The sequence below is a fragment of the Salvelinus fontinalis genome, chromosome 3 (assembly GCF_029448725.1).
Source record: "Salvelinus fontinalis isolate EN_2023a chromosome 3, ASM2944872v1, whole genome shotgun sequence".
In the NCBI taxonomy this organism is placed as follows: Eukaryota; Metazoa; Chordata; class Actinopteri; order Salmoniformes; family Salmonidae; genus Salvelinus; species Salvelinus fontinalis.
Genome location: NC_074667.1, coordinates 19,761,859 through 19,788,027, shown reverse-complemented (window position 1 = coordinate 19,788,027; position 26,169 = coordinate 19,761,859). Strand labels below are relative to the sequence as shown.

The 26,169-nt window shown below is 40.9% G+C and overlaps 1 protein-coding gene across 5 annotated transcripts in view; it reads right to left on the bottom strand.

Annotated features, from left to right (window-relative positions):
* Nucleotides 1-26,169, bottom strand: part of LOC129840644 (solute carrier family 12 member 5-like) — a 289,015-nt gene that overhangs the window by 75,549 nt on the left and 187,297 nt on the right. For all 5 annotated transcript variants that reach the window (XM_055908662.1, XM_055908671.1, XM_055908680.1 and 2 more), the window contains exon 4: nucleotides 20,777-20,923. In XM_055908662.1, coding sequence (XP_055764637.1) covers nucleotides 20,777-20,923 — 147 coding nt within the window. The remainder of the gene's footprint in view (nucleotides 1-20,776; nucleotides 20,924-26,169) is intronic.

The following is a 26,169-nucleotide window of genomic DNA, read 5'->3' as shown; positions in this document are numbered from 1 at the left end:
TTTCCAATCTTTAGGGATCTCGGACAATACGAAAGAGAGGTTGAACAGGCTGGTAATAGGGGTTGCAACAATGGCGGTGGATAGTTTTAGAAAGAGAGGGTCCAGATTATCTAGCCCAGCTGATTTGTACGGGTCCAGGTTTTGCAGCTCTTTCAGAACATCTGCTATCTGGATTTGGGTGAAGGAGAAGCTGGGGAGGCTTGGGTGAGTAGCTGCAGGGGGGAGGGGGGGGGGGGGTGGAGCTGTTGGCCGGGGTTGGAGTAGCCAGGAGGAAGGCTTGGCCAGCCGTTGAGAATGGAGTACCGTGATTAATGGACAGTCCAGCAGGCATCAGCTATGTAGCCAAGTGGTCATCGGGTCCAGGGGGCAGCAATAGACGGAACAGGGAAGCCGCGAAGTAGTCGCTACTACGCTAGCACGCGGGCGACACAGCGTTTAAAGTTAGTAGCCCGGGGCTAGCAGAAGCGTCTGCCCCGACGTCCGATGGAGGCCGGTTGAAGGCACAGCGGATGGAGTATTCGTCAGCAGACCAGTCGTGGTGGTGCGGCGGGGCGCCGTGTCAACAAAGGATCCAAGCCAGATGGCGAAAGAGGTATTGTAGTTGTAGTAATTTAGTTTTTAGTAATTCGGTAGCAGCGGTGATCCGGTGCCAAGGTCCAGAGCTTACGGCAAGGATCCGGTGGAGTAGTGGGTTCTAGCCATGTTTGGGTGGAGTCCAGGTGAACAACTGAGTAGGCCGGGATGTGGGCCTCAGGGATAGCTTCGGTACTGGGTAACTCGGTGGGTGCTAGCTAGCTGTGAATATCAGTAATGGTCCAGGGATTACGGAAGGAATCCGGAGTTGTAGTGGAGAGACAGTCCGATACTGGTAGGCTGGTGAGTATTATCCAGGCTGGTATCTGTGCGGAAGGTAAAGGCCGCTAGCAGTGGCTAACAATGACTAAATATCTTGTGGCTAATTAGCTGGTTAGCTTCTGATGGCTAGGTGGTTCTTGCTATAAGGTCTAAAAATTTAAAATAATAGCAGTTCCGTATCACATTGGGTGAGGCAGGTTACCGGAAGGTATAATTGAATTAAAATGGAAAAGCGATTGATATATACAAAAAAAATATGAAAAATCCAAAAGTACACGAGAGGACGAACAAAGTAGTGTGCACTGCTACGCCATCTTGGATCAATTTTGTGTCTAAGGGTAGTACATGCTAAATAAAGGATACATAAATGATGGGGTGGATTAAAACAAACGTTTAATGATTGGAGTAAGGACAGTGGATTTACCATTATCATGTTTGGTTCATAATTAATACTTTGGATTGCTGATTAAGATGTAGCATAATGAATGCTAACAAAATGTACACTTTCTTTTCTATCGTTGTCTCTGATTGACAACCATACTTAGGTAGCCTTCTCCCACCTGTGTTTTGTGGGTAGTTGTTTTTGTGTCTGCACCAGACAGAACTGTTTCGCTTTCGTTCTCCTGTTTGTTGTTTTTGTTCGATTTGTTTTTTTGGATAAAATCATGAACACTTTAAACGCTGCAACTTGGTCCACTCTTCCTTCAGCCCACGAGAAGCGTGACAGAACTACCCACCACCAAAGGACCAAGCAGCGTGGTAGGAGAGGGCAGCATTTGTTGGAGAGTTGAACATGGGAGGAAATCCTGGACGGCAAGGGACCATGGGCACAGACAGGAGAGTATCGCCGTTCTAAAGAGGAGCTGGAGGCATCTAAGGCGGAGCGGCGACGCTATGAGGAGTTGGCTCGAGGAGGCGTGCACATCGGCCGGGCTAGAGTGGGCATCGAGCCAGGAGGGATGGTGCCGGGTCAGCACATCTGTCCTCCAGTGCGTCTCCTCGGTCCGGGTTATCCTGCGCCAGCCCTACGCACGGTGTCCCCGGTTCGCCAGCACAGCCCCTCCTGTCCGGAGCTGCCAGAGTCTCCCTCCTGTCCGGAGCTGCCAGAGTCTCCCTCCTGTCCGGAGCTGCCAGAGTCGCCCTCCTGTCCGGAGCTGCCAGAGTCGCCCTCCTGTCCGGGGCCCGCTGCGAGGGTTCACGTCCCGCACCAGAGCTGCCACCGCGGATAGATGCCCACCCAGACCCTCCCCTATAGGTTTAGGTTTAGGTAACAGAATAAGACCTTCAAAGGTAAGGCATGAATTATATCGCTATTTCTGACATTTGTGGGGTACCTGCCTGGTTGAAATATGATTTTCATGTGTTTGCATGCGGGGCGCTGTCCTCAGACAATCGCATGTTTTTTTCCCCCCGCTGTAAAGCCTTTTTAAAATCTGACAGTGGCTGGATTAACAAGAAGTTAAGCTATAATTTGATGTGTGACACATATATTTTCAAGAATGTTAAATATTTGAATTTGGTATTTTTGAATTTCGCGCTCTGCAATTTCACTGGATGTTGGCCAGGTGGGATGCTACCGTCCCACCTGCCCATAAGAAGTTAAATTGAACGTTACACATACCCAGATCATGGTGAGAGTAGCAGAGATAGTGTTGGCATTCCAGACACTATTGTCAACTTTAAAGAAATATGTGGCTCAGAATTTTGTTAGGTTGGATATTCTTCCAACGCCATTAATCTCTTCCCCCATTTCTAACAGCCAGCAAACACGCAGTAGTTACTCTCACGGCAGTCGCTGTAGGGCCAGTAATTAAAGGAGGCTATAGTTACAGCATGGAGCAGTATTTTGAGGTATGCGTCATGGGTAGTGTCAGTAGTAGCAGGGGTTACTCTAGTAGCATTGTTGGGGTATCATTTTTTGAGGACTCATGAATTTATTTATGCCTCATGAAGTGATAACTGGGAGACCGATGGGACTATTGGGTGCTGTTATTCACAGGTCACAAATTAGTGATCTGGCCATAATGGGAGAGTCTAGGTTGTCAGGATATGACCCATGCGTTGCAGTGTCAATATTCCCAGGTGAATTCTGCACATGAGGAGCAGGAGATAACCAAGAGCATGGGCTGAATTCTGGAGATTGAGTGTACATCAAGATACACCAGGCGGGGGGGTGTTGGGACAGCGTTGGTTTGGTCCACACACAGTACTCCTTGCAGCACCTGCAGCGGTAAAGATCATCATGTCTCTCCTCGGTGGGTTCACACTTGGGACTGGGAGCTACTTGAACCGCCATAGCTGGGTTGGGTTAGTTGATTTATTGGTTAATGCATCATATAAAAGGATAGATGTTGGAGTAATTGTACACTGGACAACATTCTAGAGGAATTGAGATAAAACGTACATACAGTGCTGAGTTACCTCAAGAGGATGTAGCGTTGATTAGGGCTACGCACTTGCCTATCAGGTGACGTGCCTATCAGGTGGCAATGGAGGAAGAAGGAGATGGGGAACAAAGTGAAAATGACATGGCTTGGGGAACACCTATTATAACCTGTGGCCTGATGGGAAAGACTGGGTAAAATAATTAGGTTTTCTAGGGCCTTCTTTTCTGTGGAATCTAGCAGAAAATAATTCTGTAGGCATAGAATCAGGCGAAGAGAGAGTGGGAATTGTCATGTTGTCAAACTTTGGGTTTTCTTCGCATATATGACTATGCATAGCTTACCACATTGTTAATACTGTTATGTTTTGTGTTTCTTGTTGCTTTTCAAGTCCTGTGCTATCACTCTCTTAGGAACCTGAAGGAGAAAGTTGAAATGGAAGAATTCAACAGCTCTAGCGTACATGTTATTATCAGTGTTCTATGAGAAATAAGAGTGTGCATGGTGTGACTATAGAACAGAGGCCATAAGTGAGTTTGAGTTTGTAAACCTCACTGTGAATGTTAATCATGTTTTATTTTTTTGTTCATGTTGTGTCATCATTGTTTGTTCATTTATAAGTAATTTCCAAGTTCGAAGTTGAACAGTAGGAAGCTAATGTTCAAGAGGAGGGACTGTTGGGTTCTGAAAATATGAAATATACTTATTGATGTCACTGAGGGAGAGACGGGAATGTATAACGTTTACATTCTGTCCGGATATGTTATTGTTAGCCATCAGGGATCCTATGGGAGGAAAAAAGACAGTCTGGTACGAGTCAACATGACAGCCGTGAGTTGGGGAGGAGTGAGCACTTTGGTTGCAGAGTTCAGGTTAGAGGAAGTGAGGAAGAAGAGATATCACTAAGGTTCTGTCTAGCAACAGAGATGCATTGGCTGTTCGGTTGTGGAGGAGGAGACTCAGCATAGGAGAAAGGGTTAAATATCAGTGCTTGTGTGAATATGTATTTTGTCTTATGCAGCTGTATCGACCCAATGGGTGAATAAACTTGGTTTGAGCTTTATTAAGCGTCCGTGAGTATTAATAGGTTCATTTAGAACCTAACACTAGTCAATCACCAAACATTTATGTCGAAAATCCAACGATAAAGGCATAAAGTAATTCGCTCAATTTTTTAAATCTGTGTTGCGCTGTTGGCGGTAGGTGTACTTGATTCAGAAACCCTGTGCACCAGGTAGGCAAAGTTTTCCCATTTTTTCCCATTTAATTGGTCTGAAAAGACAAACTCTGCCTACCCTGCGGACTGAGAGACCTGTGGCTAAATCGAGTGCCCCTACTGCGCTGGCCAATCGGACACCTCAAATCACTGTGGCTTCCGGGATCCCAGCCACAGCAAAGTTTGATACTAGCCAGAGAGAGACTGTCAAAGAAAACAGCAAAGAGATCCTGCTTTTATGAGTGAGTTCATGTATAAATTTTATTCAGCACTGTCAACACTGTTTTTATTCATCACTATTACAAAACATACTTTCACTCACCGCTGCAGCTGCAATGAATGAGTAGCCAAGTGTATCGATAACTCTGCGTTTTTTATTAGCAGCTTGTCGTGCCTATTTTAATATCAAGGAGTGTTTCACTGTCCTTTGGAAACATATCTCGTCATGTTCCCACAATGTTCCCACAACCTAAAGAAATTTTGTTTTATTAAAGATTATAAAAACATGTGTTCTGGGAATGTTCTTGTATCATCAAGTGAAGGTTTTTTTACACCCTAAAAGAAACATTGTATAATCATCTGCACAACTGGACAGCTTTTGTGTTTTGGGAATATATCTTTTGTGATGTTCCCCATAATGTTCCAAACAGATTGCTCCCACAACCTAATGAAACATTCTGGGAACCAGGTCCTACCAGCACTTATTACAGAGTTTATACACGTTCATACCGACCGATTTCCTGTAGTCCGATCTTGAGTTAATTGTTTGTGGCAAATAGTTCAATTTAACAGGCAGGAGTGAGTACACAATTGACACATTTCATTTTTGTATTGGGTTAATCTACTGATGGTCTGTATACGTCCGGAAAGACACATGGTTGGTTTTATATATTTTTTAGTCTGCCTGCAAATACGCTGGATGCTTCAGAATCCATTGAAGAGCTTGAAGGATTCATTGACGAGAGATACTTACAAGCTCAAAGAAACATGTTGCAGGTTTCGGAAGGTTCAAGTGCTGTTTCAGACAACAAATACAATCAACAAAACAAAACAAAGCCAAGTTGGCCAAGCAGTATCAACGATAGCACCAAACCATCCCCAAGCAAGAGGGTGGGGAGATGTTCATGGAGATGGATGTTGACTTGCTGAAATCCATCAATTAAAGGCTTGCCAAACTTGATCTCATGGATATACTACAAGAAGACATCAATGCATTATGTACCAGTCTAGAATTCAGCCAATGTCAGGTTGATTATCTGAGGAAAGAGAACAGAGCTGAAAGGTACTGTAGACTCTATTCATGGCAAAGTGGAGGTGGTGCAAAGGGAAAACAAATAACTTAAAGAAACCTTTCTTGATGTACAGGGTCGATCAATGCGGGACAATCTCATCTTCTCAGGTATACCTGAGAATGACAACAGCAGAGACTGTGAGGATGCTGTCCGAGACTTTATGTCAACTCAACTGAAACTTCCCACAGATGCGTAATGTCACTTTCTCCAAAGTCCATAGAATGGGTAAGGCCTCTGGGAATAGGCCCTGGGCTATTATTGAATGTTTTGAACATTTTAAGAAAAAGGAAATGACGACGAGCAGGCGCAGAGAACTCAGAGACACTGCTTTTGGAATGAATGATCACTTCCCCATAGAGATCAATGAAAGGGAAAAAAACTGTATCCCATCCTGAAAGAAAAGCGTTGCCTAAACCAACAAGTCTCCTTGGTGATGGATAAACTTTACATCAACGGGCAACTGTATCGGGACTCTAGAGTAACTCCCTGGCTATTTTAATCCAACTGTATCGGGACTCTAGAGTAACTCCCTGGCTATTTTAATCCAACTGTATCGGGACTCTAGAGTAACTCCCTGGCTATTTTAATCCAATGTTCAAATCTGAGTTTGTGTGTTTTAGTGTATCATGACGACTTCAACTATAACGAATACATAACGAATACATGCTCTATTGATCTTCCCTTGACAAGGAAAGGTCTGCATATAGCTCAAGTTACGTAGCCTTCCTAACAAAATGCATAAGGTTTTAAAGTTGGTCAACATAAATAATATTTTAGCTTTAACCGAAAGAGCATTTGGATGCATCCGTTAATGATGGGCAATTAACATTCATGGATATAGCCTACTTAGAAGGGACAGAAATAGGAATGGTGTTGGTGTAACATTGCACATTCAGAATCATATACCTTATTAAATGAGGGATGACCTTAATGTATGTCAAGTAGAGGCATTATGGGCTCAAGTAGATCTGCCTCACCAGACACCCATATTGGTAGGATGTGTGTATAGACCTCTTAGCTCTAAGGTGTTGTCACACCCTGGCCATAGAGAGGCTTTTAATATCTATTTTGGTTAGGCCAGGGTGGGCATTCTAGTGTCTTCATTTCTATGTTTTCTATTTCTTTGTTTTTGGCCGAGTGTGGTTCCCAATCAGAAGCAGCTGTCTATCGTTGTCTCTGATTGGTTAATCATACTTAGGCAGCCTTTTTCCCACCTGTGTTTTGTGGGTAGTTAATTTCTGTTTAGTCTCTGTTACCTGACAGAACTGTTCGCTTTAGTTTTGTTACTTTGTTCAAGTGTTTCTTTGATAAATAAATCATGAACACTTTCCACGCTGCGCTTTGGTCCACTCCTTCCGATGACAGGCGTTACAGGTGTCTTATCTGGATGACAATTGCACTGAGTTTGACCAGGCCACAGATAGTAACAGAGATGTACAGTATTTATCTGGGGTGATTTCAATATAAATTGGAAGGATCGTTATAATTCAAATATAACTAAATTAATGAGATATGCCGAGAGTTGTGGTTTGAAACACATGGTTAATGACACTACAGATTATCAACTAAGTTTGGTCACCGTTCAAAAACGTGCATTGATCTGATCTTCTGTAATATACCATTGCAATGCTTAAAGGCCAGATCAATGCCAGTAGCCTGGACAGACCCTAATATTGTGACCACCACCATGAACACCAAGGTTCCAAAGAAACCCACAAGGATTGTGGTCAAGAGAAATCTTTTAACATTTAATCATGAGTAATTTCAAAATGATTTGGCTGCTGTACCCTGGGAGCTGATTTATCTAGAGGATTATTTAAATCACTGGGGTAATGGACCATCATGTAAGAAAGAGTACAGTTTGGGCTTGTCCATCTCCATGGATTGATGATGAACTGGGTGAGGCATCATATGGCAAAAGTCTTAGCAGCCAAATATAAACAGGGAATTGATGAACATAATTATAGAACACTACCTAATAATGCAGTTAATTTAATCATATGAAAACTTTTTTTTTTATTACAAAAATGCATTTATTGATTGTAAAAATTATTCAAAAAAGGTATGGAATACAATTAAGGGCTTACTTAACTGGGTACATATATCTCAAGGGTACATCTATCTCATCATGCCCATCTAGTGTGGAGCTTGATGGGAGAAAATAACAAAACTAGCTGATATTGCCAAAACAAATTCCAGATGATTTTTTACAAAGAAAACAAATTTACTGAGAGATAATGTAAACACCCATTCTTCCAAACATGCTGTTGTCCAATGGATTGATGATCGTATTATGAGCAAAAAAACCTGCTCTGTTAGTCTACCATTGGTGTCAGTAGAGGAAGTGTTAAAACCATTGAAGTCATTACCCAATGGTAAATCTACGGGTTATATGATTTTATGGAAAATGTTTTACTTCGTTATGCTGCTCCCCAGATTGCAGCTTCACTGAAATACATATGAAATCGATCACTGGAAAAGGGGAATTTTCCAAATGTATGAAGCATGCTAAGCTGTGTCTAATCCCGAAAGACAGCAAAGAACCCATTACTCCTGCCAATAGTCAACCAATCAGTCTACTCCCTTCACTCAGTAAGATATTGGAGGGTATTGTGTGTAGACAAACATGGGAGTACATGTAAAATAATGATATGATCACAGCCAATCAGCAAGCATATCGCAAAAACCATTCCACTACCACTACATTGGTTGACATGCCTGACCAGTGGCTCAGTGCTATGGATAATGGCAGGTTTGTGGGTTTACTATTTTTAGATTTCAGTGCAGAATGTGATTTAGTGGATAATTAAATCTTTTTGACAAAATTATTGCATTATGGGTTTAAGGAGGCAGCTTTGCTATCTAACTGAGAGGAAACAGTCCACCTATATCAATGGGTTGTTTTCTTCCCCTCATGCTTTAAACTGTGGAATACCGCAGGGCAGCTGCCTTGGGTCACTTCTTTACTTAAAATATACCAACAACCTTCCTTTTGCCTTATCTGAAACTCAAGATACCATATTTGCAGATGATACTACAATTTATACAGCAAGATAATCGGTTCAACTGGTACAGCAAGCTCTACAAGGAGATCTGGGAAACATCAGAGAATGGGTTTGCCGGAACAAACTTGTTTTGAACGCCAAGAAAACCAAGGTTATATTGGTCTGTTCCACAAGGAAAAGGCCAACACAACATAGGATGTGATTAAGCATGAGGGGAGTACAAATTGAGGAAGTGGCAGAAAAGAAAACTACTAGAGGTGCAGCAAGACAACTGCGTATAATGGTCATCTCAAATAACTAATCTCTAAAAAATAAGTTTAAAAAACTGCTTTTATGATCATAAGGATAGCTAAATATTTACCGGGAAAAATTCTTAACCAAATAACCCAAACATTAATTGGGAGTCAGGTGAACTATTGGTCTGGGGGAAAGCATCAGCAAGTGAGATTAGGAAGCAAGGGTTGTTTTAAGGTGGAGATGGGTGGTCATCAATCAACAAGACACAGTGCATTTGGAAAGTACTCAGACCTCTTCCCTTTTTCCACACTTTATTAAATATAACATTTTCCTCACCAATCTACACACAATACCCCATAAGGACAAAGTGAAAACAGGTTTTTAGAAAATTTTGCAAAAATAACAATGAAATACCGTATTTCCATAAATATTCAGACCCTTTGCTATGAGACTCGAAATTGAGCTCAGGTGCATCCTGTTTCCATTGATCATCCTTGAGATGTTTCTACAACTTGATTGGAGTCCACCTGTGGTAAATTCAATTGATTGGGCATGATTTGGAAAGTCACACAGCTGTCTATAAAGGGTCCCACAGTTGAAATTGCATGTCAGGAATAAAAACAAGCCATGAGGTCAAAGGAATTCTACGTAGAGCTCCGAGACAGGATTGTGTCGAGGCACAGATCTGGGGAAAGGTACCAAAACATTTCTGTAGCATTGAAGGTCCCCAAGAACACAGTGGCATCCATCATTCTTAAATGGAAGAAGTTCGGAACCACCAAGACTCTTCCAAGAGCTGGCCGCCTGGCCAAAATTGAGCAATCAGGGGAGAAAGGCCTTGGTCAGGGAGGTGACCAAGAACCTGATGTTCACTCTGACAGACCTCCAGAGTTCCTCTGTGGAGATGGTAGAACCGTCCAGAAGGTCAACCCTCTCTGCAGCACTCCACCAATCAGACCTTTATGGTAGAGTGGCCAGATAGAAGCTACTCCTCAATAAAAAGGCACATGACAGCTCGCTTGGAGTTTGCCAAAAGGCACTTAAAGGACTCTCAGACCACGAGAAACAAGATTCTCTGGTCTGATGGAACCAAGATTGAACTCTTCCGCCGGAATGCCAAGTGTCACGTCTGGAGGAAACCTGGTACCATCCATACGGTGAAGCATGGTGGTGGCAGCATCAAGCTGTGGGGATGTTTTTCAGCAACAGGGACTGGGAGACTGGTCAGGATTGAGAGAAAGATGAATGGAGCAATGTACAGAGAGATCCTTGATGAAAACCTGCTACAGAGCGCTCAGGACCTCAGACTGGGGCAAAGGTTCACCATCCAATAGGACCACAACCCTAACCACACAGCCAAGACAACACAGGAGTGGCTTCGGGAAAAGTCTCTGAATGTCTTTGAGTGGCTCAGACAGAGGCCGCACCCGATCGAACATCTCTCACAGAGCTTGAGAGGATCTGCAGAAAAGAGTGGGAGAAACTCCCCAAATACAGGTGTGCCAAGCTTGAAGCGTCATACCCAAGAAGTGTCGAGGCTGTAATTGCTGCCAACAGTGCTTCAACACAGAACTGAGTAAAGGGTCTGAATACTTATGTAAATGTGATAATTCAGCTTTTTATTTTTAACACATTTGCAAAAATGTCTAAACCTGTTTATGCTTTGTCATTATGGGGTATTGTGTGTAGATTGATGAGGGGGAAAAACGATTTCATCAATTTTAGAATAAGGCTGTAACATAACTGTAACGGCGTTCCTCCTCCTCTTCATACGACCAACGTGCAGCGGGGTGTGGATACATAATGATTTATTAACACAAAGACGAAACACGAAACACGAAAACAAACACTTGGAAGGATACAAAATAACAAACCGACCTAAACAGACTTAAACTTAAGAACTTACATGTAACACGAAGAACGCACGGACAGGGAAAACAGACTACACAAAAACCGAACAAACAAACATACCGAAACAGTCCCGTGTGGTGCAACATACACAGACACGGAAGACAACCACCCACAACAAACAGTGTGAAACAACCTACCTTAATATGACTCTCAATTAGAGGAAACGCCAAACACCTGCCTCTGAGAGCCATACCAGGCAACCCATTAACCCAACATAGAAAACACATAACATAGACTACCCACCCAAATTCACGCCCTGACCAATTAAACACATACCAAAACAACAGAAAACAGGTCAGGAACGTGACAATAACAAAATGTTGATGAAGTCAATGGGTTGGAATACTTTCCGAATGCACTGTAATTTAAAAAAAACATGCTTATTTAATTACACAATGTACACCATTTAAAACGGCCTATTCACAACAGTATTCAGTTGGTAAGAGACAGACATTCAGTCAATACTATAAATAAGTTGTACACCATCTATGTGTTATTCTGGCAGAAAAGAGGAATAGGCAAAATAACATTTCGATTCAGAGCAATGAATACATTTAATAATTTATTTGAGCAGACTGGAAACCTTTCAATATATAAATTCAAACAATACTTTAGAACCATTTAAATATAATAAATTGGAAGGTTGTGCATGACTATGGTAGATCAAGGAACCAAACTACTGTATCTTTTCAGCCTGTTAGAGTATTTATCTGATCAATATGTCAGTGTATTATGTTTGTTGTTTGCAACAGTATGTTATATGTGAAAATGTGATTGTATTATCAATTGTATTTTAATGTTTAAGCACTCTTTGAAGATTTGTCCAAATGGAGACTGACAGAGATCCCAATCAAATCAAATCAAATCAAAGAACAGAAGAAATGTGTTTTGGGAATGTTCTTGCAATGTCAGGCGAATGTTTTACACAAACATTGTATAATCATCAGCACAACTGGACAGTTTTCGTTTTATGAGAACATTTGCCGCAACCTAATGTATGTTCTGAAAAACAGAACCAATTTCGGGATAGTTATTTTGGTTTGAGAACACAGCCAGTAAAGGGAGTGCTCTGCGCAGAGCTTATTTATATGGCTGTTTGTCTAACGGGAGCGGGAAGACACTCAGATGCGTTGCTCCTACCACCATTGCACACACACATGCACACATGCATGGACATACACCCCCACACACACACATGTGTGTGAACACACGCACGCACGCACGCACGCACGCACGCACGCACGCACGCACGCACACACACACACACACACACACACACACACACACACACACACACACACACACACACACACACACACACACCATATCTCTCCTGGCTGATGTAGTGTGGCATTCTCTCTCCCCTGGATTGTCTTATCTGCTTTGCGGTAGGCTCAGAGACTAGCTGAGTTATGTAAGGGGCTCAGGGGAAGACAGGAGGGGGCTGCTCCGAGACTGATCACACTCAAGCCCCAGCGTGCCAGGGCTCAGGGCTGAGCTGTGTGACTGATAGTGTGTGTGTGTGTGTGTGTGTATCTTCAGGGTTCTCTTTCCACAGGTCTTTTTTCAACATGCTTTGATCTACATCTCAGAGGATTTGTGTCCTTGTACCATCCGAGTTCATTATTTTTCGTTACCCATATTTATCTTTCAAATGTAAATACTTTAAATAAAATGGCACATTTTAAATAGCAGGGAATATATATAATTGATAAACATAAACAATATGGAGGATTAATGGAGGAAATACGAGAGGAAAAAGTCAATTTAACATGTATTATCCAATCACCACCCACTGGGCACAGATATCAGTCCAACGTCTAGTTAGGTGTGCATGCAAAGCAATGAACAACTCTCGATTTTTTTCTTACTCATATTATTATTATTGGATTTATTCTGCTCACTAAGTCGTTTAATAGCTTAACACGAAACCAACTTCCAAATGTGCAGACTGTACTAACTTAGATTGTTAGAGAAAATATTTGCTATATACATTTTGTACTACAACAATATTTAAATGAGCTCCCAATGCATTTCAATGTCAATACAATTGCCATAGACTTATAGTGCCTTCAAAAAGTATTTACACACATTGACTTTTTCCACATTTTGTTGATTTACAGCCTTCATTTACACCCAATACCCCATAGTGTCAAAGTGGAATTCTGTTTTTCGAAAGTTCTACAAATTAATAAAAAATGAAAAGCTGAAATGTCTTGAGTCAATAAGTATTCAACCCCTTTGTTATGGCAAGCCTAAATAAGTTCAGGAGAAAGAATTTGCCGTTGCCGGAGAGGAAGGAAACTGCTCAGGGATGTCACCATGAGGCCAATGGTGAATTTAAAACAGATAGAGAGTTTAGTGACTGTGATAATAAAAAACTGAGAATGGATCAACAACATTGTAGTCACTCCACATTTTACATTTACATTTTAGTCATTTAGCAGACACTCTTATCCAGAGCGACTTACAGTAGAGTGCATACATTTTATTACATTTTACATACTGAGACAAGGATATCCCTACCGGCCAAACCCTCCCTAACCCGGACGACGCTATGCCAATTGTGCGTCGCCCCACAGACCTCCCGGTTGCGACAGAGCCTGGGCACGAACCCAGCCCAGCCTGGGCGCGAACCCAAAGACTCTGGTGGCGCAGCTAGCACTGCGATGCCGTGCCCTAGACCACTGCACCACCCGGGAGGCCCACATACTAACCTAATTGAAAGAGTGAGAAGAATGATGCCTGTATAGAATAAAAATATTCCAAAACATGCATCCTGTTTGCAACAAGGCACTAAAGTGATAAAGCAAAAAATGTGGCAAAGCAATTCACTTTTTGTCCTGAATACAAAGTGTTATGTTTGGGGCAAATCCAATACAACACATTATTGGGTTCCATTCTCCATATTTTCAAGCATAGTGGTGGCTGCATCATGTTATGGATATGCTTGCACTCATTAAGGACTGAGGAGTTTTTCAGACACTGGGAGACACATTTACCTTTCAGCAGGACAATAACCTTAAAAACAAGGCCAAATGTACAAAGACAACATTGGATATTATGTTAGTAGGGTATAGTAGGGTATAACCTTTATAATTACCATGTAGTTGCAATGTAACAACCGCAGCAGACAATAGGCTAACCAGAAGACAGGAGAACAATAGGTATAACCCTTTTACTTAAATTGTACTTACAATGTATTAATCTTTAACAACCAACTCTGTAATTACAATGTTGTTACAAAATCGATGCTATTTCACTATTTTGAGACTTAAATTAAATTTTTGAACATTACAAACCTTTATAAACACAACGAATTAAGAGACAGAACTAGCATGTGGCCTCCATTTTGGCTGCAGAAGAGAGTGTAAGAGGTGTGAGGTCAGTGTGACATAATTTCCTGGTGACAGTCCAGCATTCTTCTGGCTTCTTATTTTCTTATTTTGAATGTGCAAACGTACAATGTCACAAAATGTTTCATGAGTTTCTTTTGCGTTTTTGAAGAATTGAGAGTTCACAGGAAAAATGTCACAATGACCTCTCACAATGTCCTCTGCAGCCAAAATGGAAGCCACATGCTATTTCCACAGAGTTTCTAAACCCAGAGGCACATCGCAAGACTTCCGGGGACACTTGCGAAACAGACCAAGCAGACCAGGCCAGGGTTTGGGGTTTGACAAGTCAATGAGAGAAGTAAAAAATTCTTCCTTAGTTGTTCATTTTCTCGACATCTTAAGGCACAACCTAGATTTGAGCCAATGTCTTAAGTAGTTAAACATTACATTTTTGTCAAAAATAACTTTATATCGAGTGCCTTTGACAAGGTGAAAAACCTTACAATGTGCCCTTGAGCAAGGCACTTAACCCTAATTTGCTCCAGGGCCACCGTACTACTATGGCTGACCCTGTAAAACAACACATTTCACTGTACCTATCCGGTGTATGTGCCAATAAAACTTGTTCTTGATTTGATGGCCTCCACATGAGCTGTTCGGTGTGAGATGGCCGTTAGACCCGATGACTTGTTTCTGCGCATGAGCTTAGCTAGCCAACGTCGCCATGACATTGCCAATAAGTGTGATTGGGGATTTCTATTGGAGAAGAAATTTCTGCCTATCTTCATACTGCACTATTTTGCTATTTCTGTCTCTTAATTTGTTGTGCTTATAAAGGTTTGTAATAGTGAAATAACATCGGTAACTAAACGTTTTATATGTTTTATGCCATTTTTGTAACATTTGTTGACAGAGTTGGAAAACGTGTTGACATTGTGCCAGTGCTTAGCTACATTAGTGTAAAATTGGGAAATGCTAGCTAGCTAGCTTTACCAACCTGTGTTAGTACGTTTTACTATCTAGTTAGTACATTTTACAAATAGTTATTGCTTTAAGTTTGAAATGTGGAATTATATTTGAATGGTTTGAATATGATCAAAATTTTCTCGTCTCCATATTTCTCCTGGTTACACGGAACCCAAACCGGCTGCGCGCGTGCGCCATTGTGCACTATCCTGCATACATTTATTTTGTCCCCCTACACCAAATGCGATCACGACACACAGGATAAAATATCAAAACAAACTCTGAACCAATTACATTAATTTGGGGACAGGTCGAAAAGCATTAAACATGTATGGCGATTTAGCTAGTTAGCTTGCACTTGCTAGCTAATTGTCCTATTTAGCTAGCTTGCTGTTGCTAGCTAATTTGTCCTGGGATATAAACATTGAGTTGTTATTTTACCTGAAATGCACAAGGTCCTCTACTCCGACAATTAATCCACACCTAAAACGGTCAACCGAATCGTTTCTAGTGATCTCTCCTCCTTCCAGGCTTTTTCATCTTTGAACTTATATGGTGATCGGCATCTAAACTTTCATATTATTACAACGACAACCGGCAAAACAGTTCGTCTTTCAATCACCCATGTGGGTATAACCAATGAGGAGATGGCACGTGGGTACCTGCTTCTATAAACCAATGAGGAGATGGGAGAGGCAGGACTTTCAGCGCGATCTGTGTCAGAAATAGAAAGGAGTTCTATTTTAGACCTTGGTATCGCAGACGCTCGTTGGCGCGCGCAAGCAGTGTGGGTGTAATAATTGAATAACATGGATTTGTAAATATATCTTGCGACGCTCGCGCACGCGACGTGTCCGGTGTGTTCAGCATGTTAGCCTATTGTCTGCAAAGGTTGTTACATTGTAACCACCAAGTAATTAAACATGCTACTTCACTTTATATTAATTTGCTTGCTCCTGGGTAAGTACATTATAAATACATGCATAGGGAATGATCAAAATTGACAGAATGGTTACCTTGAGGAAAATGGGGAGGGTCATGTTCTTTCAAAAGGGGAGGGTTTAGTATTATTATTTTTTTTTTATCTATTCCAGGAGAGGTTCATGTAATTTGTGATTGATGAAATTTCAATATTTATTAATGTTTAGAATTAGTTGCTTAATAGACTATACAGTGCCTTGCAAAATAATTCATCCCCCTTGACGTTTTTCCTATTTTGTTGCATAACATCCTGTAATTTAAATGGATTTTTATTTGGATTTCATGTAATGGACATACACAAAATAGTCCAAATTGGTGAAGGGAAATGAAAAAAATAACTTGTTTAAAAAATAAAAAAAAACAGAAAAGCGGTGTGTGCATTCCTCCCCTTTGCTATGAAGCCCCTAAATAAGATCTGGTGCAACCAATTACCTTCAGAAGTCAAATAATTAGTTAAAGAAAGTCCACCTGTGTGCAATCTAAGTGTCACATGATCTGTCACATGATCTCAGTATATATACACCTGTTCTGAAAGGAATCAGAGTCTGCAAAACCACTAAGCAAGGGGCACCACCAAGCAAGTGGCACCATGAAGACCAAATAGCTCTCCAAACAGGTCAGGGATAAAGTTGTGGAGAAGTATAGATCAGGGTTGGGTTATAAAGAAATATCAGAAACTTTGAACATCCCACGGAGCACCATTAAATCCAGTATTAAAAAATTGCATGCTCACCCAAAACTTGAGACATCTGTGGCATTGTGTTGTGTGACAAAACTGCACATTTTAGAGTGGCCTTTATTGTCCCCAGCACAAGGTTTTGTGATATGTCACACCTGTCAGGTGGATAGATTATCTTGACAAAGGATAAAATGCTCACCAACAGGGATGTAAACAAATTTGTGCACAAAATTTGAGATAAATAAGCTTTTAGTGCCTACGGAAAATTTCTGGGATCTTTTACTTGAACTCATGAAACATGGGACCAGCACTTTACATGCTTTACACTTTACACTTTAGTTGCGTTTACATTTTTGTTCAGTGTAATATTCGGTAGCTTTTAAACGAGCCATCGCATTGATCCGCATTTCATGGGATCAAAACTGAAGTCAAACCCATAGAGAGAACATTGGCGCTGACATGAGTTGACATGTTTGCAATAAAATTGGGTCTACTGGTACATGTAAGTGCACCTCCTCTCTTTGGCAGTACAGAATGAGAATCATGCATTGAGATCATTCGGGAGAAACCAACGTGATGTACTGTATTATGACAAACACATGTCAAACAGGCAAACCCAATCATATTGTAGCTGCCACTTCTCAGTGACACCTTGTTCGGTGCTAAGGGCATAGCATTAAAAATGGTTGTGCTGACAATGGTGGCTAGAAAACATTGTCACTTGTTTTAAACTGTTCACCTCTTAACCATCCAGTTTGTAATTGTAAAAGAAAAGTTGTTCTTAATGGGCTACGTAGCCGAGTAAAGGTTACGTTAATATACATGTAAATAAACATACAGTGCCTTCAGAAATGATTCCTACCCCTTGACTTATTCCAAATTTTGTTGTGTTACAGCCTGAATTCAAAATTAAATTGATTATTTTTCTCTCACCCATCGACAGACAATACCTCATAATGACAAAGTGAAAGCATGTTTTTCGAAATTTTAGCAAATTTACTGAAAACGAAATACTGAAATATCTAATATACATAAATATTCACACCCCTGAGTCAAAACATGTTAGAATCACCTTTGGCAGCAATTAAAGCTGTGAGTCTTTCTGGGTAAGTCTTTAAGAGCTTTGCACACCTCTATTGTACAATATTTGCAGTTTATTATTTTCAAAATTCTTCAAGCTCTGTCAAGTTGGTTTTTGATCATTGCTAGACAGCCATTTTCAAATCTTGACATAGATTTTAAATCAGATTTAATTAAAAATTGTAACTAGGGCACTCAGGAACATTCAATGTCACCTTGGTAAGCAACTCCAGTGTATATTTGGCCTTATGTTTTAGGTTATTGTCCTGCTGAAAGGTGAATTTGTCTTCCAATGTCTGTTGGAGAGCAGACTGAACCAGGTTTTCCTATAGGATTTTGACTGTGCTTGGCTCTATTCCATTCATTTTTATCCCAAAACAAAATCCCTAGTTCTTGCCGATGACAAGCATTCCCTTGACATGATGCAGCCACCACCATGCTTGAAAATATGAAGAGTGGTACTCACTAATGTGTTGCGTTGTATTTGCCTCAAATATAACGCTTTGATTTCAGGACATAAAGTTTGTTTCTTGTTTACTTTAGTGCCTTATTGAAAACAGGGTGCATGTTTTGGAATAGCTTCCTTCTTTTCACTCTGTCATTTAGATTAGTATTGTGGAGTAACTACAATGTTGTTGATCCATCTCTCATCAAAGTCATTAAACTCTGTAAATGTTTTAAAGTCACCATTGGCCTCATTGTGAAATCTCTGAGCAGTTTCCTTCCTCTCCGGCAACTGAGTTAGGAAGTACGCCTGTATCTTTGTAGTGACTGGGTGTATTGATACACCATCCAAAGTGCAATTAATAACTTCACCATGCTCAAAGGGATATTCACTGTCTGCTTTTTTTTTTATACCCATCTACCAATAGGTGCCCTTCTTTGTGAGGCATTGGAAAATCTCCCTGGTCTTTGTGGTTGAATCTGTGTTTGAAATGTAATGCTCGACTGAGGGACCTACAGATGTATGGGGTACAGAGATGAGGTAGTCATTCAAAAATCAGTCCATGCAATTTATTATGTGACTTTTTGAGCAAATGTGTACTTCTGAACTTATTTAGGCTTGCCATAGTAAAGGGGTTGAATACTTATTGACTCAAGACATTTCATCTTTTCATTAATATTTAATTTGTAAAAAAATAAATAATAATAATTACACTTTGACACTATTGGGGATTGTGGTTAGGCCAGTGACACAAAATTGTAATTTAATAAATGTTTTATTCAGCCTGTTACTCAACAAAATGTGGAAAAAGTCAAGAGGTGTACATACTTTCTGAAGGCACTGTAGTTAGGATGAAATAGCACATGAGGACATTAACAAAGGAGCATAGACTTTAGCTCATCAGTCTAACACAGTCTAGCATGCAGTCCACCCCCAAATTCACCCCCCCCCCAACCCAATGAGTAACACAGACACAGTCAGGCTGCTGCCTACATACAGACTTGAAATCATTTGCCACTTTAAGAAATGGATCACTAGTCACTTTAATAATGCCACTTTAATAATGTTTACATATCTTGTATTACTCATCTCATATGTATATACTGTATTTTATACCATCTATTGCATCTTGCCTATGCCGCTCGGTCATTTTCTCATCCATATATTCATATGTATATGTTCTTATTAAATTCCTTTACTTAGATTTGTGTGTATTAGGTAGTTGTTGTGGAATTGTTAGATGACTTGTTAGATATTGCTGCACTGATTTGAAAGACACTTACAGTGTAACAGCACATGAAGACATTGACAAACGATCGTAACCTTTTTTATTTTTATTTTTCACCTAAAATGAAGCAAGGATATGCGTAGTCTTGATACCATTTGAAAGGAAACACTGAAGTTTGTGGAAATGTGAAATTCATGTAGGAGAATATAACACATTAGATCTGGTAAAAGATAATACAAACAAAAAAAATGCAGCTTTTTTGCTATGTTTTTTTCTTCCATCATCTTTAAAATGCAAGAGAAAGGCCATTCTTTCAGATAGGAGTCTAGGTGTAATATACCCTTTGGCCACCAGATGACAGCAGTGTGTGTGCAAAGTTTCAGACTGATCGAGGAAAGATTTACATTTTCAAGTACATAACTATAGAGAACATACAAAAATGCTATGGTAATAAAAAATGTAAGCTTACACACTCCAAGGAATGTCATACATGATGGATCATTAGCTTATACACTAACTTTCACACATCTAGATGGCCGGACGGGGTGGGTGTGGAGCCAGAGACAGCAGTGGGGTCAAACTGTAGACCCCAGTTCCTACATTTGAACATAAGAATAAAACAAATCTATGCTACATTTTATCTCTGGGATGACAAATCATAGCAAGATTACTGAATGTAAGTACATTATTTACCTTCAGAGGTGAATGTATCAAACCAGTTGCCGTGATAAAAGATTTTTCTCCTCAAACAATAGCATGGTATTTTTTCACTGTAATAGCTACTGTTAATTGGACAGTGTAGTTAGATTAACAAGAATTTCAGTTTTCGGCCCATATAAGACATGTCTATGTCCCGGAAAGTTGGCTGTTGTATACAACGTCATTCTAGTCACATTAGCGCACGTTAGCAACAACCGTCATTGTTTAGGGACTCCCATCCCGTAGAGGTTAGACTGCCTAGACTTTAGCTCAAAAGGCTAACACAGTCTCATTACATGCAGGCAGGGATGGAAGTTAAGGATTTTGGGCACTGGCCAGCCAGGCTAGTAGACTGCAATTTGTACTAATTCGGTCTAAAAAATACTAGCCACAGGCTAGCGTGCTAGCTTAATTTCCATCCCTGCATGTAGGTGTCTCAGATTCGAACACAGGTACTTACAGTGGAACAGCACATGAAGACGATGATGAAGGAGCCAATGACTCCTCCGATGCCGACCATCCAGGTCATCCGCAGGAACAGGATCACCCCGAAGATGTTCTGGATGCAGGGGAGGTACACTCCCATCAGGGTCCCCAGCGCTGGAGCCTGTATGGAGGGGAAGAGGAAGTGGACACACACTTTAGGTACATGAGGTCTTTAATGACTGGGTTATCACATGCTTTTGTAACAGAAATGGATGTGTGAACCACGCGACAAGTAACCATAGCCAAGGATTTCTCAGACGAGAATTTCATGGAAACCTGGTAATTTTGGAAAAGTTACAACCGTACACAGTCCACTAGGACTACAGCACCACCAAGAGAGTAATTCTAACCCCGGGTGCAATGTGGCAGTCTATTAAAAACACGCTGATACTATTCGGTTTTTCCATAGAGTATTTGTATATTTTCTTTCCTCCCATGGGAATGAATGGCCTAGGAGCTGGATGGCACATTGACAGAGTTTCAAGGCCAACCCATGGACTGCAATTACTGATCAAAAATGGGTGGAGAGGCTCTGTGTTGTTTACTAGATTTATTAATGGGCAGTTTCTCCTTCTGTTTTTCGGGATGTGTTTTATGTGGTGTGTGTGTTTGTGGGGCTGTATGTGTGTATGTGTGTATGTGTGTGCATGCGTGCATGGTTGGCTAGGTGTGTGTGCATGTGTATGTGTGTTACAGTTGAAGTGCGCCACAGTTGACCCACATGCATAATGGAGTCATTCATTTCCGGCTCAAGGACAACTTGTGCCAATAAAACGTAATTGTCCCAATATCCAGTGGTGATCCTAAGTGAGTGAACAGACCCTCGCTGGCAATTTCTTATGAGATTTAAAATCAAAGACTTATGCTGCATCTCAGCACTTTCACTTGGAATGCATAATCAAAGTCTCAAGGGGAAAATAGTGAGGAAATTAGTTAAAAATGGGTGGAACACAGCTTCCTTGCAGAAAGAATCATTGATGATATGCTCTTGACAATGTAAAATCACTGTAAATGTCAAACTTCGACTTCAAAATCATACTCCATGACAATTAACCTCAATTGAGGCAATTCAATAGATATAATTACAGCACAATCTGTAATTTTAAATGGCTGTGACATCCACAGAAATATAATCACTAGAGCGGAAGTCCCTTAACAAGTCAATGATGTCACAATGCTTGGACCGGCGGCTATTTAGGGTGTACCCATAGGAGTAAAGCTAGATCGAAAATATACAGGTTACGACAGCGTCGTCACAAATCTGTGACCAGCATCGTTGCTAGCTAACCAGTGCCATTGCTGACTAGCATAGCTGGTCCCATTGTTGCAAAGTGTTATGAGATATCAGAAACCCGTTGTCTTAATGTTTGTCATCTTCAATCTAAGAGTAAAGCAGGAAGTAGTCCCAGGAGGAAGGCCTATTCTAGTGATTCTATTTCTATGGTGACATCACTGCCAGTCTGATGAATAGGATCGATGAGGATGTGAAGAGGGCTGGCCGACAACTCTTTTAAAATAGGCTTATCTACAGACATTGTTTTCGCTGTGTCAGTCTGGTGTGTACCTGTAAGTGTTGTGAAGCAGTAATGGCTTTAGGGGAAGTCATTGTCCAATATGAAGCTGAAAGTGATGACATAAAGACCTTGAGAACACAACAGGACGAGACGGTTGTCATGTTTCTTGAGCATAATGTTAACTTTGATACTTTAATGCTTCTTAACTGCGATTCTGAGAGTTTTCCAGGCCTGGGGGGCACTGACTAATGCGAGAGAACATTCCTGGGGCTTGTACTGGCAGCAGCTGTTGAGTTGAGAAACTAGTCTTTTTAATTAAATCATCTACGAGGAAAAAAAGGGCATCCTGATGAATTCCTGACATTAAATGAATATTAAGCGTGCAAATTCTGGGTCTGATATAATTTGATTTGAAAAGCTGGGCTTCGGATATTAATAAGAGCCTGTTTGGAGAGTCTTGAAAAGTCACACAAACATAATTATATTCTCATTTTCCCGAGGAACAACAGGCCAAGTGCACACGCAGAGTTCCACTTAGAAAGCTCATCACTTGAGAAATGCTGCTGAAACTGTGTAGACGATGTTAGATTGCCTGCAAACCTGAAGACTAGGTTTAGTCGAGCGGGATTGTGTAGTCTTGTGGCGGGCATGAGACCCGGGTCCGAATCCAGTTTGTTCAACATATTATGTTGTTCTGTATCAAACCTGACCACTGAGACTATTAGTCAAATATATCGTCCACACCAATGTGGTAAAGTACTCTAGTAAAGTAGGGTGGAGTAATCCTGAATTATGGTTCATCTGGGCCAAATCCTTATTTTTGTAACGCAAGTTAAGATTCAGCCCCATTTGTTTTGTGGAACCTCTTCTTCTAGCCCATTTCCCCCTGTCGATATTTTGCCCGTTAGGGGACACCATACTGTACTCAGGGGCTGACACTTTAGCTGACCTGTTTTTGTTCATTTCCCTCTGTTGGTTTTTATCTGACAGTTCCCCTAACATCTATTCTTTGAAATCCTATTTTACACCCGCAAGCAACACCACAAGGATGATTTATACTGGGAATGTTATTCACCTTCAATCGACGATCAAAACCACGCATTCTCACGTTCCCTATGGGGGCGGCAAAGAACAAACACCAGTCCATCTTTGTCATCTCTCTCTCCTTATGGCAATGACTCTCACAGTTTGCCTGGGGTCTGGCTTATGCAAATGAGAGAGCTGCTGTGGCTGTGCCCTTCAGTGTGCAGTGTGCGGCAAGAATCTCAATAAAGTTTTTGTTCTATTCTAAATTCAAACTCTAAAGTTCCCTAGGCCTTCCACTTATTTAGAGATTGCTGTCAGATTTTTTTTGTCATGACTTTTGTCAGAATGGAATTGACTTTTTCAAATAATTGAATGGCATTTGGGTTTTGCAATTATCATACTTTTATTTTTGCCTCCTTCAAATTGTACAGGCTTTTACATTCCATTTCACCAATACACCATTTCCAGAAACAGCTCCAGTTATTAGATGAATACACTTTGCATGGTTAATAGTGATTTCAATACGGGGGCAGTGGTACTGTTTAAAGTTATTATGTAATATGTTGAATTATTATGAGCTTAATGGATTTGTTTTGACCTTTCCCCTATGCTAAATGAGTGAAAGATACACCGAAAGGTAGATGCTAGAATGTCTGTTTGGTCTAAACAAAAATGTGATTAAAATATGCATGACATGTGGCTGAAATATTCTCTTTTAAATAAAAAATTATGCAGGACAATTAAGTGGATGTCACGCCCTGACCATAGTTTGCTTTGTATGTTTTATGTTTTGGTTGGTCAGGGTGTGATCTGTGTGGGCATTCTATGTTGTATGTCTGGTTTGTATATTTCTATGTGTTTGGCCTGATATGGTTCTCAATCAGAGACAGGTGTTTTGCGTTGTCTCTGATTGGGAACCATATTTAGGTATCCTGTTTTGTATTGTGGGTTGTGGGTTATTGTCTATGTTATGTTGCATGTTAGCACATTGTTTATATAGCGGTCACGTTCGTCTTATTCGTTTTGTTTTGTAAGTTTGTTTAAGTATTCTTCATTAAAGATAGAGGAATGTATTCAAACCACGCTGCGCTTTGGTCCGCTTCTTACGATGATCGTGACAGTGGATTTTTTGAATCAAACAGAATATTAAATGATGTTAATTGTTTTTACAGCAGTACAGCAGAGAGCCAACATTTGTCAGGTCTTTTTCCAACTTTACACCACTTTGATCGATCTTTCATCCACTCTTTAACATGGCTATAATTAAGAACATAGAATTTCCATGAACTTCCATACGAGTGGCTGGGGGTCCCTCAGGGACGTATGTAATATACAATACACTCCAGGTGTAGTGGGCTGAAAGTACACCTTCCATCAGTACTTTGGTGTAGAGTTGAAAAACTGCTGTAAATCGCTGTCCTTGCAGAAACATGATCAGGGGACTATAGCCGGAGTATAGGGGTCAGATTCTAATAACATCTACTGTACGTTAATAGTGACAACACTGTATCCCTCCAATTACATAGCACACAATAGTGTGTAACAAATCACACAAGATTAAATGTATTTTCTATAGGTACTATGATGCTGAATGATGTATCGCTTTGCTAACTTCCTATCCTTTGCACAACCACTCTGTCGGAGGGCGGTCAAATTAACAGAGCACCCCTCTGCAAAAAAGTATCTGAAGAGTACTCGTAAACTTCTGATTTCCCCAGTTGACCTTTATGTACGGTGTCCATATTAGGACAAGTCCTGAGACTGTCCTAATATGGACACCGTATGAATGGACACTCTCAACCGGAACACATCTTAAATCAGTGAAAACAAACTACAGTGTTACTCTGTGAATTCCATTTGATAGCTGCGTCATTATTCCCTCTAATACCCTTTTCACACTACTGAGCTGAGCTGTACAGCGATGGCCCGGTTAGGCATCCGCCATAGTTCCTAGAATCGCGCCAGAAAGGACCATGTGAAAAGAAAACATCCAAACCAGGAGAGTATGGGCCCTGGTCAAAAGTAGTGCACTGTAAAGGGAATACGGTTCCATTTGGAAAGTCTCCTAGCTACTGTATGCGTAGATCGATGGGCTCTTTCTATCTACACTCTATTCCCAACAACACCATTCGCACTGGGTGGACAAATACCCATAAAGCAACAAGACCCCACAAAAGGGGGAATACAGCGACAATCAAAGTGAGAGAAAGCCCTCCGTAGTTGTCTCCATACGAGGTCATTTTCAGCGCTTCCACACACAGTAGAGCAACACAAAAGACCCTCAGCCCTGCGTCTCAGTCTACTGTCGGAGCGCTTCTCGATGGCGAACAATACACAATATATCCCTGCAGAAACATACACCCAGATTGGGAAAAAAAGCTGTGAAAGCTTCAACACTGTTTACAACATAGGGTTGTTTGTTAACGTTCGGTCCCAAATGGCGCCTCATTCCCTCGATAGTGCAGCCACCTGAGTGCATTATGTAGGGAATAGGGTGCCATTTGGGACACATGCATGGTCTCAGTAAGATTATTATAACGCTACCAGGCAGATAGACAGTGAGCATGTCCTGTAGCCTACACAATAAAAATGAAGAAGAATACACTTGTTGAGATTGGCCAAAATGCCACACGATTGGGAAGACAAAACGTATCGCAAAAAAAGAAAAAAAGAACGTGTCTAATTCGTTTACATTGAGGAAGTAGCCACAGCAGATGGGACACTTGTTTCTATTGAATTACTCCGTATGGGGGATCCAATACCTCTATTTTAGGGAGCTCCACTTCCATTCGCATTCAATTGGCATTTCATTCCTGGACCAGGAGTG